This window comes from Pan troglodytes, chromosome 9, assembly GCF_028858775.2.
Source record: "Pan troglodytes isolate AG18354 chromosome 9, NHGRI_mPanTro3-v2.0_pri, whole genome shotgun sequence".
Classification (NCBI taxonomy): Eukaryota; Metazoa; Chordata; class Mammalia; order Primates; family Hominidae; genus Pan; species Pan troglodytes.
This window is the reverse complement of record NC_072407.2, coordinates 48,179,597-48,194,791: the sequence shown is the minus strand read 5'-3', so window position 1 is coordinate 48,194,791 and position 15,195 is coordinate 48,179,597. Positions and strand designations below refer to the sequence as shown.

Here is a 15,195-nt window from a genome sequence, read left to right as displayed (position 1 = left end):
AGCCGCACTATTTTCTAAAACACAAAACCAAGAAATATAGCTGAGGGAAAAAAAAGGGAGAGCCAAAAGTCAAGAATCAACCTCTGGTTGAAGCAATGTGTAAAGTTTTCTAACCTGCAGCTGTAATGACCCATTTATTAGAAATTTACACTCAAATATTAATCAATTGGGAGACACATAAAAAATTAATCAATTGGGAGACACATTAATCAATTGGGAGACACAAAAGTCAAGAATCAACCTCTCATTGAAGCAGTGTGTAAAGTTTTCCAATCTGCAGCTGTAATGACCCATTTATTAGAAAATTATACTCAAATATTAATCAATTGGGAGACACATAAAAAGGACAGAATATTAGAAACGGAAACAAAATTCATTATCTTGAGGTTATAATACTTAATTATCACATTTCCCTGGTAACTTCTATTATTGAATCATTTAAGCAGACCTCAAGGGAGAATTACAATGGCCCCTGAAAAAAGGGGAAAGGGAATTTGATGTGCTAATATAAGTGATAGTTGGTACATGAAAGATTACTTTGCCAAAACATTCAGTATGTTCTTAATTAATCTGCTGCCAGATCAAGCTCCCACGGACTCTGAAAAACTATGCTACTCACTGCCCTCCCACAAGCTGTGTGATGTAAGGAAGCAGTCAGGTTTTGATTCATGAAAGCTAGAGCCATAAATGTGAACTCTAAGTAAGCAATGAAGGCAGGACTGCATCCAAGGAAACAATGTGTGTAGATTCATTCATCCAGCACCACCACTGGGGCTGCCACGCAGATGTGTGTTACACAGGCACATTAGTTTATCTCTGCTACAAAAGCTCTAGTATGCTCTTCTGATTGACAAGATCATCTTAGCAATATCCTCGAGTCCGTCTTTTCATATTCTTTATCTATCCTCCCCATCTGGATCTGGCTTGTGATTTTCATTTTCTTCACCGTTTTCTATCTGACCATCAGAATTGGCCAAGTTCTTTGCTTGGGGCCCCAGATCAAGCTCTCTGTATCTTTCTGGATCTCTCCATCTGCAGACCCAGTTCAGCTTTCCTTATTCCCTGGCTGCTGACATCCTGAGACTTTCTAGCTCACTTCCAAAGAAGTAAAAGGTACTACTCAAGGAAAGGTCTGGAATTTAGGGTAGCATACTGGATCACTTGTGCAAATGTGATCCTATAAATGTGACACCTATAAAAACAATAGACTTCAAAAACCTTAAACTTACCTTAAATTCAAGCTAAAATTTCTAAATTCCATACTTTTTTTTTTTTTATCATATCTAGGCAGTAGGAGGAAGATGGAAAGAATAAGCCAAGAAGGCCTCCTGGGGGGCAGGGTAGGCTTTCAAATTCCAGAGAAACATTCCACAACTTACAGGGTGCTGAGCTGAGTTACACAGACTGTTAACCTGGTATCTTTTCAACTTAGAGTTCTGCTTCATACATCTGAGCTAGTGCTTCTTCAGCTTTCAGAGTGATTTATTGCTTGTTAGTGTTTATAGCTGAGTGATATTTTCAGCTGCTTGTACAACCACAACCTTTGTGAGTGAGGGCCACCGTCTGGACATCTAAGTATAGGCAGCCCTGAGTTTTTCATGTAGCTGAGACAGATTTAGTCTGAACCCAGCCTCTGGATGCCTCTAATCCAAGCCCTGCAGGGTTAAGAGGAGGAAATGGATGAGGAGAAAGGAAGAGCCTTCTCCAGGGAGTGAGTTAGGACACTCACAGTGAATGAAATCCCACATCAAAATATGGTCCCTGGACCAGCAGCATCAATATCCAACACTTGGGAACTTGCTAGAAATGCGAATTATAGGTTCCTACCCCAGACCTACCCAATCTGAATCTCAGGGTGGAGTGGCAGCACTCTGTATTCTGATGCCTACTAAAGATTGAGAACCACTGCCCCATGGCACACTCTACCACATTTTGCCCACAGCTGTGATTTCTGATCCCCCTGGGTGATTCTTGCCAATCAAGTGCTCTTATGCAATACTCTCATCTGGCTGATCCCTTGCCCTTTCTATCTTCAAAAACTAGACCTAGACTGAGGCTTAGAGGAAGTCCAGGGAAGTATCTAATCCTCATCTGAGGCTTTGATTGCAGTGAAGTTGCCACTCTGGCTAGATTTCATAGAAAAAGCTCTTGTTTTTCAACCTCATTCTTATTCTGGGTATAATAATTCATTTTAAGATGCTTCCCCATTTTTCTCATCAATTTTTGTCAATGGCCATAAGAACCCCTACTCTCTTCTCTTTCTGTTTTAAATCTGGTAAAGTAAATGCAGAAAGGAAAAAAATCTGGGGTATCTTTATTAGTGTTACCTATGATAGCAAACTTGGAAAAAAAACCCATCTATCAAAAATGTAAATAAAATTATAACATTGATAAGATGCAGTATAATCTTTTAAATCACATCATAGGAAAATAACATGGGAAAACACTCCACTCTACATAATTTTCAGACTATATTACATTTAGTTTTTAAAAAGCTGTCACTAAGAGGACATAGCTTTGGTGACATATGAATTCACCGTTTGAAGCTCACTTGTCTCAGTCTCTGTCCTCCTACATATGTTCACATCTGGCAGAGAACCAGAAGTAAAATGAGGAGGGTGTCCAAGGAGAACCCTAGCTATAGAGGCTAGCCCCAGATGTGCGGATGAAGGTCTGCCAAGAGGCAAGACCAGAAATGACACCAAAGTTAGAAGTAATATAGGATATTTAGGGAGATGACAAAGCTTTGCTGATATTTGCAAAAAGGAGAGAAAAATAAAAGCATGAAGAGACTGAAAAGGCATAAAAATATAGGCAGCCTTAACATGAACAGCTAAGAAAATTAATATAAAAACATGCACACTTCCCCTCATAAAGAACCTTAACTTGGTGATAAATTCCTTTCAAAAAGAATTCCTTTCAAAACAAAAGGTCAATCTCTCCAATTTAGATAGGTGTATTACTTTAACATTATGTCCAAGTTTTACTGTGTCAAACTTTTTCAGGTTCTGAGGGTGTGGTGCAACGTGGATAATGTCATCACCCTAGTTTTACAGATAAGAGTGACAAAACATCTAGTGACATGAATACTCTGCAAGGCCACCTCTCACTGTCATAATCATCGACACACGTAGGCCTTTTTTTTTTTTTTTTTACATTAAACTAAGGCAGCTGCATCTAGCCAAAATATGACTCTGAACTCTCACCTCTCCTTCTCCAGTCTGAGCAAGCTCTGTGCATGGCTGGAGACCCTAAGAGTGTATCTCTGAAAACCCCAGACCACCCCTTGATTTACTGACCAAGATCCACACCTACTCCCACCTCGGAATGTCAGACATCATAAATTTGATGGAATCTAGAGAAGAGACTCCCCTGCAGGTTGGGCTCATAGTAATCTCATCTAGAGTCGGTTAAATATTTCTGAGGGAAGAGGAGAAGTTAACTATAAATAAACCATCGCTATTCAGGCCTCCCATCAGTTGCTTTCACTGAAGATGGAGAAATGTATAACCCACTGCTTTAAATCAGGGCTCTTGTCACCTGAGCTAGAAATGTGATAAATACCAAAGTATCCTAAAAAGGATTATTTAAGAAAGAGTTAAAAATATATAGAGAATATATTTTCCAGTTATATACCTTGATTTATGCTTTTTATGCTTATGTTATTTCTCAAATTGTTAAGAGTTTAGCACTTTGACCATTCTGTCCTGAATTAAAACATATCTATTTCAAAACTGCAAAATTTCATATTCTATTTTTCCTAGCCTACCTATATTCTTATAAAAAAGAACTAAATTCCAACCCTTTATTCTTATTAAACATCTCTTAGAGCTTTAGATAAAAGTATAGGATAAAGTCCCACTATTGCTGTACTTTCTGTCTGGGTCATGACCAGACAGAATTCTTTATGAATTCGCCTGCACCGGTATGAATTCTCCTGCAGAGGAACAGATGTAATATTTTTCGTCTCAAGCTTGTACCATTTGCTTGGAACAGTAGTAACGTTTCAGCCCAGAGGAGGCTCAAGGGCTCCCCTATAATTCCATAGGCAATTCAAGATAATCTGAAGGTAGAAGACCTGAGTTCTCACTTGTTCACACAACTTGCCAATTACATGATCTTAGATAAGTCATTGGGTTAGTCTCATCACAACCACTTTACAGATGAGAAACAATCTACCACTTTCCCTACTTTTCCAGCAGGATGTGTCTTAGATGGCTCAACTCCTAGTCTGCCAATCTTCCTCCCTCCTTCCCTTTCTCCCTCTCTCCATCCTTCTTTCTTTCCTTTATATGTCAAGATCTTCCTGTCTGAATTAAGTTGTCCTAGGTATTATGAGAAACACCAAGGTCAGAAATGACCTTAAGGTGCTTAAAACTTTACAGGAAATTCTACTTCTATACATGTTAAGTGATGGAAAAGAAACACAGATAACATGCTCTAAGAGTTACTTCCTGCTGAAGGGGTTGAGAAAACCTCCTGGAGAAAGAAGTTTACCAGCCAGCTGCTGAAGCCTGTATAAATCTGCAGATGATGGGGAAGAAAGGTGTGCCAAGGAAAAGGCTAGCAGCCACAAAGGCACAGAGGATGAAAAGCAGGGGCACAGAGAGGAAGGATTGAGTTGTGCTGCCAGAAATCTAGAACTCTCTGAAAGAGAACAGGAAAAAAAAGAAAAAAAGAAAAAAAAAGAAAGGTAGATTGTGGAGGGCCTTGCCGTTAGACTGAGTTTGGACGCCAATACCATCCTCACCCATGACTCCTCATGCAACCAAATTCCCTATCTGGATAAACTATACAGTATACCTCAGTCTTCTGAACTTCTCCCTCACTTACCAATTAGAACAGTCCATTTTTCCAGATACCACTCAAATGTGTCCTCTATTAATTTTCATCTGCATTTCTCAAACAGTCTACTGCCTCCAGTCTGGTCCCACTGCCATGCATCATGCATTCTCCACACTAAGATGAGACTGACCCAAAATGCAATCTTATCACATTACTCCCTTGTTTAAAAGGCTTCAGTGATTACTTGTTTCTCACAGATAACACTCCAATGCCTTATGTAAGATACACGGTGTTTTGTGATCTGGACCCTCTCCAGGCTTCATCCTCTGCCTCTCCCACCCAAGCTTCCTTCACTGTTGCCACACTGAACTCTCTGAAGTTCCTTAAACTACCAAGCTCCCCTGTCCCTCTGTATCTTTGAATTTGTTGTTCCTTCTGGATGGAATCTTTCTTCCTTTCTCTGACTAGATAATACCTACCCTTTTCTTTTAACATTCAAATCATGATTTAACATTGTTCTGGAAGTACTAGCCAATGCAATTAGATAAAAGAAAAAATAAAAGTTTCAAATACTGGAAAAAGGAAGCAAAATTAGCATTTGTAGATATAATTGTATATCTAAAAATATAAGAGAATCAACTAAAAAAAGTAAACAACTGTAGAGTTCAGTAACAGAATAGTTGCAAAATTAATATACAAAAGTCAAAATGTGTCTGTACACAAATGGTAACCAGTTAAGAACTATAAGATCAGAAAGTATTCTTTTATTAGAGTATAAGAAAAAATTTTAAATCTAAGAAATATTTACCAAGACTTGTAAAGGAATATATATATGTACACAAATATATATATATGTGTATATATATATATATATATAAAATATAAATTCTACCAGAAAGACAAATCTTTCTTCTAGATAGAAAGATCCATTGCAATGTAAGTTTCCCAAAGGCATGGCTCCTTCTCTGCCTTGTTCATTCAAAGTACCAAGCACCCTGCCTGGAACAAGGCAGGCATTCAATAAATACCAACTGAACAAATAAATGTCTAAAACAATCTAAAAGTGCAATGTGATAACAATAAAAATACAAATAGAATTATCTGAGAAAACTCGACAAAGATATCAGTCTTTCCCTTGAAAAATACACATGAAGATCATTTCTCACCTATGAGATGAGCAAAAGTTCAAGTACCCAGCATTACTGAAGACATGGAGAACTAGAACACCCAAATGTTATTTGTGAAACTATACATTAATATAGTCTTTTGAAAGGGCAATTTGTTAATATCTATCAACATTTAAAATGTGTATTTTCTTCAAGCAATTTCTTAGTTGGAATTAATTCTGTAGATATGTTCACATATTTATGTGTAAACATATGAAAGTATGCCCCTTGTTACTGTTAGAAAGAAGAAAAAAAGGCCGGGCGCGGTGGCTCACACCTGTAATCCCAGCACTTTGGGAGGCCGAGGCGGGTGGATCACAAGATCAGGAGATGAGACCATCCTGGCTAACACAGTGAAACCCCGTCTCCACTAAAAACACAAAAAATTAGCCGGACGTGGTGGCGGGCGCCTGTAGTCCCAGCTACTCTGGAGGCTGAGGCAGGAGAATGGTGTGAACCCAGAAGGCGGAACTTGCAGTGAGCTGGCATCGCGCTACTGCACTCCAGCCTGGGCGACAGAGCGAGACTCCATCTCAAAAAAAAAAAAAAGAAGAAAAAAAAAGAAAGCAGTCTAAATACCTATCAATAATAGACCTATTACATACGATATACCCAAACAATTGAATACTAATACAGCCATCCTAAAAAACTGAAGGAGACCTATATGGAATAAAACAAAAATAAGTCTATGATCTAGTGCTAAAATAAAAAAGGCAGAAAAACATGTTTAGTATAATCCCATATATGTTTTAAAACTACAAAATTATGCTTACATTCTGAGATGTTACCTTTGGTAATGGAGTCGGGGAGATAGAAGCAAACTTCACCTCAAGCAAAACAAAAAGATGTTGGCTGTTGTTTTTACCATACGCACATACTGACTTCCTCTCAGGCACTCCCTCTTCAGGAGGTGTCCCAGTGAGGAGAGATGCCTGTCCGCTTTGCATCCACAGCACTCAGTACACCACTCCACTCCACTACAGGACCTCTACATTCACAGCATTACTTGCTAGCTTCCCAAATCAGCGGAGAGCTTCTTTGAAGGCAGGAACTGTCTTCTTTTTTCTGTATTCTCAACACCTCTCAGAGTGCCTAAAACCCAGTAACCATTTCAAAAAGGCTGGATGAAAGAAGGAAGAAGGTGGGCAGGAAAGGAAAGAGAAGGATGGTCCTATATGAAGATTAACCAGGTAGCCATATATAGCACTATTTACAAAAGGTAGAATCGGGGCCTGGCACAGTGGCTCATGCCTGTTAATCCCAGCACTTTGGGAGGACAAGGCAGGTGGATCACCTGAGGTCAGGCGTTCGAGACCAGCCTGGCCAACCCTGTCTCTACTAAAAATAAAAAAATTAGCTGGGCGTGGTGGCGGATGCCTGTAATCCCAGCTACTGGGGAGGCTGAGGCAGGAGAATCACTTGAACCTGGGAGGCGGAGGCTGCAGTGAGCCAAGATCGTCACGCCACTGCACTCAAGCCTGGGCAACAAGAGCAAAACTCCAACTCAAAAAAAAGAAAAGAAAAGGTAGAATCGGGAGACAAGGAGGGCTGAGAGGTCAGAAAGAGAGAGACAATTAGAACGAAGAATGGAGAAGAGTCTAGTTTTCTTACAGGAATGCCTTGACGTCTGTGAGCTGGACAGCCAGGTTCACTTCAGAGCAGCTAGGAAGTAGTAATTTCCAGCTCCAAAACTTCAGGCATTTTCAGTGAGAAAGAAGCTGTGCCTAGAAGCCACTGCCACAGTTTCTACAATGACACATGTGCCTTGTGATTCCTTCACACAAGGAGGAAGGCCCAAGAGCAGCTTCTGACTGCTCCATCTCTTTGCTGGAAGTAGCTAGAAGCCTCTGCCACAATCTTGAGCAAATGACTATAGCAATCCGTAATGCCTCTAGATCACTTCTGCTTATTATTTTCCTCACAGTGTTGGAAATATTAATTGAGGTAATACACGTAAAGCACTCAGCACAGTCCCTGGCAGAGAGTAAGCACTCAAAATACAAGCTATTATTATTAAGTTGCTTACAGAAGTTTTTCAAAAGCTCTAAGCATTACAATTGCAAAAGTCACCAGGATGTCTTTGATTTCCAACAAGACCCATGCCTCCTTACTTATCTCTGCAATAAATAGACAGTCTTTCTAAGCACATTTAAAACACACTGGAAGCTGCTGCTTCTGTATTTTTTACTTTTGTCAGTGTTTCAAAATTATGCTGCCCTTATCAGGCCCCAAGTATAAAAAGCACACTCTCATCTTAGAAAGCTAGAATTTAAATAACCTTTACAATTGTAGTACATTTTTCCTTCCACCCACCCTGACAGCTGGACCATGCCTCATGTGGCTAGCACTGGAATTCACTTACCACAGCAGGAGGGTCATTCCATTCTTCATAGGAGATGGCAGCATATGGATAGATCCGGTCATTGATAATCTGCAGGGTGGCCAGGGCAATGGCTTTAATTGACTGGAAGTACGCTTCCCAGAACCACCGGGCCTATAAAGAAAACAATGCTGTTTTAAGTGAGCAAGCGAGACAGAGTGGGAAAACTAGATACTCTATCATAGTCAACTCCAGGTTTGGCTAATTCCTTTATTCCCAAAGTTGTAGGGATGGGGGTGCCTAGGGCATATGCTCCCTGCTGTTCAAGCCAGCTGCCATCAGAAGTTGGCACTTATCAAATGCAGTCAAAATAAAATGTTAGCAAGTGAAATGCACATTGGATTCAATTAAGATAGAAGATAAATTATGTGATGATGAGAATATCCATGTGTTATGGCAGAGTTTATAGTATTTTGTCTTATATAACATAAAGTGCACAAATCTTGTGTACAGCTCAATGAATTTATACATATGTACATACTCTTACAATTAGTATCCAGATAAAGATATAGAACATTCCAGCATTCCAAAAGATTCCCTCATGCTATTTCCCAGTCAGTATCTCATCCCTCTGAGAATAACCATTATGCTGATTACAATTGTGGTGTCTGCTCTTGAATTTCATATTAATGGAATCAAACAGTATTTACTCTTCTGTGTCTGATTTGTTTTGCTCAACACTTACAATATCTAAGTCAGGTTATGGTATCAAGGTTATGCTGGCCTTATAAAATGAGGTGGAAACCATTCTCTCTTTTTCTGTTCTTCGAGAACTTTTATGCAAGATCAGCATTATTTCTTCCCTGAAAGGTTTTAGAGGAATTCCTCAAAGAAGCCATCTGGGCAAGGGTATGGGTGGGTGGATTGGTGTGTGTGTGTGTGTGTGTGTGTGTGTGTGTGAATGTGAACGTTTTAAATTATGGATTAATTTTCTTTCATAGCCATAGGATTATGCATGTTTTTCTGTGTGTATGTCAGTTTCATAAACAGTGTTTTTCAAGGGATATGTTCATTCCATCTAAATTGTTAAATTTATTGAAATAAAGCTGTGCATTCACATCCATTTAACACCTGTAGAATCTATTGTAATACATCTCTTTTCATTCCTGATACTGTTGTGTTTTCTCTTTGTACTTGATCAGTCTTAGTAGAGCTTTATCAATTTTGTTAATCTTTTTTTAAAAATCGACTTTTGATTTTGTTGATTTTCCACATCATAATTCTTTCTATTTTGCTAGTTTTTGTTCTGATTTTATTATTTCCTTCTATTTTGGAGGAGTTTAATTAATTTTGCTTTTAACTTCCTAAAATTAAAGTTTAGATCATGATTTCAACCTTTCTTTATTTTTAATATAGGCATTTAAAGTTATAAATTTCCCGCTATGTGCTATTTAAGTGCTTCCTGCACATTTACATATCATTTTCATCATCATTTAGGCAAACAATGTTCTAATTTCCTTTGTATATTGTTTAATTTCCAAATATTTTTATTTTTTCTATTTATCTTTCTGTTACTGACTTCTACTTTGACTGCACTTTGCGCTGTGGTCAGAGAACGCATGTGATTTCAATACTTTGCAATTTATTTGATTTATGGTCCAGCACATTGTTTATTTTTATAAATAATCTATGTACACTTAAAAAATGTATATTCTGCAGTTGATGGGTATAATTTTGTTTAAATATTCTATATCCTTATTGGTTTTTGTCTGCCTGCATGTGTGCCTATGGATTGTGTGGGGTGTGTGTGTATATTTATATACATATATATGTAAGTATTTCAAGTTTATAAATACATATTTCAAATTTGTACCCTCAAAGCTTGTCTATTGCGAAAAGCATATACAGGTTGAGCATCCTAAATCCAAAACACTCAAATCTAAAATGCTCCAAAATCCAAAACTTTTTGAGTGCTGACATGATGCTCAAAGGAAATACTCATTGGAGCATTTCAGATTCCCTAAAATCTAAAAAAAAATCTGAAATCTGAAATACTTCTGCTCCCAAGCATTTTGGATAAGGGATAATCAATCTGTTACTGGGTTTTAATATATTATCTCATCCAAAAATATTTGGTTCCTAATTACAAATATAGTCGATTTATACTTAATTTACATTACTGATACGGCTGAGTAAATGTATGATCATTCTATTTGTTTCCTATTTATCTCTTCTTTGTTACTTTAGTTTTTTCTCACCTTTAGAATTGATCAAAAAATTTTTATTATTATTCCACATTTTTGTTCTTCGTTAGGTTGCTAGTTATTTAGTCTTTTGTTATTGTTTGAGTAGCTTTCCTAGCAACTACAGTAAACATAATTGCTTTATTATATTACGTCTCAAACTAATGATTTTATAATTTATCAGCTCTCTCCTATCTGCTGTGCTATTATTGTCAAATATTTTTCATCTACATATTTTAAATCCCACAAGACATGTTTTATATTTATTTATTTTTATTATTTATTTATTTATTTATTTTTGAGACAGAGTCTCACTCTGTCACCCAGGCTGGAGTGCAGTGGCGCGATCTCGGCTCACTGCAACCTCCACCTCCCAGGTTCAAACGATTCTCCTGCCTCAGCCTCCTGAGTAGCTGGGATTACAGGCACGCACCACCACGCCCGGCTAATTTTTGTATTTTTAGTAGAGATGGGGTTTCACCATGTTGGTCAGACTGGTCTCAAACTCCTGATCTTGTGATCCGCCCGCCTTGACCTCCCAAAGTGCTGGGATTACAAGCAAGAGCCACCGCGTCTGGGGACATCATTATTTTTTAAAGTAAATTTTCACCATATATTTACCCTTTCTTTTCTTAATGCATATCTGAACTTCCATCAATATCATCTTCCTGCTAATTGAAGAATTTATTTTGTTATTTATTTCACTGTAGAATTAGTGGATGACTCTTTTATTTGTTTGAAAGCTTCTTTTTACCCAAATAATTTTTGAAGGATACTTTTGATAGGTAGAGAATTCTAGGTTAGCAATTTTCTTTCAGAACATTCAAGATATACTTCTACTGTGTTCTGGCTTCATCCAATTTTTCATTAATAAATCAGCTGACAATCTTACTGGTGCACCTTTGAAGACAATATGCTTTTTATTTCTGACTGCATTTAAGCTTTCTCTGTCTTTGGCTTACAGTAATTCAACTATGACATACCTAAGTGTGGCCCTTTGTATTTATCCCACTGAGGATTGTAGCGCTTCTTCAATTTGTGGTTTGATGCTTTCCACTGATTTTAGAAAACTTTCGGCCAATATTTCTTAAATATTATTTCTGTTGCACTCTCCTCTTCTGAGACTCCAAATATAAATATATGTGAAATATATTTCACAATGTTTTCAATATATCTCATGTATCTCTTATTCTCTTTTCAGTATTTTTTCTCTCTGTGCTTCAATCTGGGTGTTTTCTACTAACTTTTCTTCTGGTTCAATAATCTTCTAGCCCTTTTTCTTTGGTGTTTAAACTGCTATTAAACCCATGTATTAGATTCTTAATTTCATTCCTATATTTTTCAGTTCCAGAATTTCCATTTGATCTTGTCAAAAGTAGATTTCATATCTTTGTTGAAATTGGAAACCATCATTCTCAGTAAACTATCGCAAGGAAAAAAAAACCAGACACCGCATATTCTCACTCATAGGTGGGAATTGAACTACGAGAACACTTGGACTAAGGAAGGGGAACATCACACTCTGGGGACTGTGGTGGGGAGGGGGGAGAGGGGAGGGATAGCATTGGGAGATACACCTAATGCTAGAGGACGAGTTAGTGGGTGCAGCGCACCAGCATGGCACATGTATACATATGTAACTAACCTGCACACTGTGCACATGTACCCTAAAACTTAAAGTATAATAATAATAAAAAAAAGAAAGTCTCCTTCTTTTCTTCTACTTTCTTGAACATAATCAGTTTTTGACTGATAAACTCCAATATCTGAGTCACCTGTGGATATCTTTCTACTGTCGTTTTTCTCTTCATTTTGGTCATTTGGTCTCAATTTTAGCACACTTCTTAATTTTTTATTGGATGGCAGACATTCTGTTTAAAACCTGTAGAGGTTCTGGATGATTCAGATTATCTTCCTCCTAAGACTGTAACTTATTCTTTTGGCAGGTGTAAGAGTACAGTCAGGCCACTTTAATCCTGTCAGAGGTCCTGTCAGAGCCCTGTGTCAGGGCTAGCTTATTTCAGCTTTCCCTTATGCTTAAAGTGTGGTCTTTCTGAGGCCTCCAATTAAAGCCTGGGTTATTTGTATTTGCCAGGGCCCCTCTACCTTGGCAGGCCTTGAATACCAACCTCTCACCAGCACTGTATATGGCTGCTGAAATATCTGCACTGCTCACTACATTCCCAACTGCTGCTTTTTACTAGGATTCTTGGAGTCTTGCTCTGATCATGTGTACCTTAGGAGTTGGCAAACACTCTAAGGGAATATTACGTGCACATTTTTCACTTTCTTCCTTGTGGTTTTCTTTCTCCTGGGATTTTGTGTTTCAGATCCCAAATACTTTAATAGGCCCTAACTCCAACCTCTAAGTCCTGTAGGACTGCTGCTTTCTGCTGGGACCCCATACTCTTGGGTAGAGAATTGGCAAGTACCATCAGAGAAGATGCCAGAGTGACTATGTAGCTCAATTCCAAGTGCTTTCTTCCTCTCAGGAATGGTATTCCCTCAAATACTGTGTTAGTGGTTCTACAATGCCTGTAAGCAGTTGTTTTAAATAAACTTTTATAATTTTTTCTTCTTTTGGCAGGAGGGTTGCTCCAGTATCAGCTATTCTTTCCTGGTCCAATATAGTCTTTTGAAAGAAGGCAGTTTCTTATCCGAGCAGAAGTTAAACTCAGTTCCTAACAAAAGCAGGATGCTAGTCTATATGATCTCTCCAGCTTCATTCAGATCTATGATTCCACTCAAAACCAGAGGCTATTTGGATTTATGCAAGGGAGTGAACATGTGAAAATTTAACATGGGGAAATTGTAAGGATAACCCAAAAGGGTGAAGGAAAAAGATACTTTCTAGTCTAGATGTGCTTACTCTGCTTCTGTTTCCTGGGCAAGTGTTCTATCCATGAGTTAAAAGCCTAGGGTAACTTGAGTTATGTAACTATTATCATCTCCACTAACTAATAAGAAGAAAGCAAAGCATGCACAATGAGAATGTCTCCTACTCAAAGAAAAGCTGAAATACAGATTTAGCTTTCAAGGGTATCTGACTTTCTCAAGTTGTCCAGAAGTTGGTCATCTGGGTACACAGCTGGCTGCCTCCCTGCTACTGCTTCTTAGATATGCCCTATTCACTACAATCTCAATCCTGCTTAAATTCATGTTACTGCTTTCTCTCCTATCATCCAGCCAAAATGTTTACATTTTATGAGACCTGAAATAACGCATCTTCCCTATGAAACCTTTACTGATCACTTTCTGTTATCACCAATCTCCCCTTACTATGAAATCCCTTAGCCCTTACAGCCTTTGCCATACACATTAGTTGTTATATACTGTTCTATAATTGTTTTTCTGTTGTTTCAGAGGATTACTTTTTTCTCTCCAGCTAGACTGTGAGTTCCTTGGAAATAGATATTGGTATTTTAAAAATCAGCAACCTTGCAAATGTTAGTGTTCTACCTGCTGCAGAGCACTTTTATATTCATGATTTCATCTGCTCTTCACAACCAGTTTGTCACTTATTTGGGACAGTTTCATTTTATAAATGAGGAAACTAAGATACAAAGATATTAAGGAGCAGAATCACAATTCAAATCCATGACTCCTAACTAAATTCAGACCTTTTTTCTACCCCATTCCAGAGCATTAAGAGCACCAGCACATAGCAAGTTTTAGAAAATCGTCCTTTTTCAAGAAACTGAAAGGTGTAAAAATTTACAAAGCATCAGGCCAAACATAAACACATATATATCCTGAATATTTATCTCCTTTTCTACCCAACTGGGTCTATCATCATATATTCTTTTAAGTCATATTCAAATTAAACCACATTCCAACTTAAGCATTCCAAAGCCTTATGCTCACATATAATCACAGTGGAGACAGCAGCTTTTGGGATTTATAGAAAACAATAATTGGTAAGAAATCCACCCAGGACACCAGCCAAAGGCACAAACGCACAACTGAACTTCTAATTTAAGATGTCTCAAATCATCTCACCCTGTCCACCAAATTGCAATTCACTCAGAAAGGAAGCAAGTTTTGCCAGTAATCATAGCTCAAGTGTCTCAGCCTAGGGATAAGTGAACTTCTCAGGCTTAATTGTTTCTGCAGGTCTTCTGTAATACCTTGAAATGTTCAGAAGGTATTATAATTTATAGCCCCTCCAGGGCTTAGTATAGCCTGCTTGTCCACAGAGAGGAAGGAGTTTTCAGCTACGCTGGCAATGTACGAAAGCACCACTATTCTCATCCAGAGAGCAAATGCAAATAAGTGCTTATTATGGCTTTTTCTCCCCTAAAACATGGTCCACATTTATATCTATCTTAAAAGTGTGAATGAGAGATTCTTCAGCAGCTATGCAAATTCCCCAGTCACTCTAAACTGTGGAAGGTACACAGTTGAAGAGTTAGGTTACAGGTGAATAGATCATACCAATATAACCTTGAACAAAGCATTTAAACTTTCTTGGTTAATCAGATTCCACAGTGATTTTGTTTATAAAACACACAGATTTCACAGCATAAGAACTATATAATTCCTAGGATATTTTCAAACATGAGAATTATAAAGCTTCTCTAGGGCAGGGACTGGGCCAGCTTAAAACTATCATGGGCAAAATGGAACTCCAAATTGAAACTGCTATTTCAGTTTATACATCAATTAAATGTGATTAATTTCT

The 15,195-nt window shown here is 37.9% G+C and overlaps 1 protein-coding gene across 3 annotated transcripts in view; it reads right to left on the bottom strand.

The window, feature by feature from the left end:
* The window catches only part of EXT2 (exostosin glycosyltransferase 2), a 148,476-nt gene that overhangs the window by 64,568 nt on the left and 68,713 nt on the right, over nucleotides 1-15,195 (bottom strand). For all 3 annotated transcript variants that reach the window (XM_508383.8, XM_009460273.5, XM_003312994.6), the window contains one exon: nucleotides 8,314-8,445. In XM_508383.8, the coding sequence (XP_508383.4) occupies nucleotides 8,314-8,445 (132 nt within the window). The remainder of the gene's footprint in view (nucleotides 1-8,313; nucleotides 8,446-15,195) is intronic.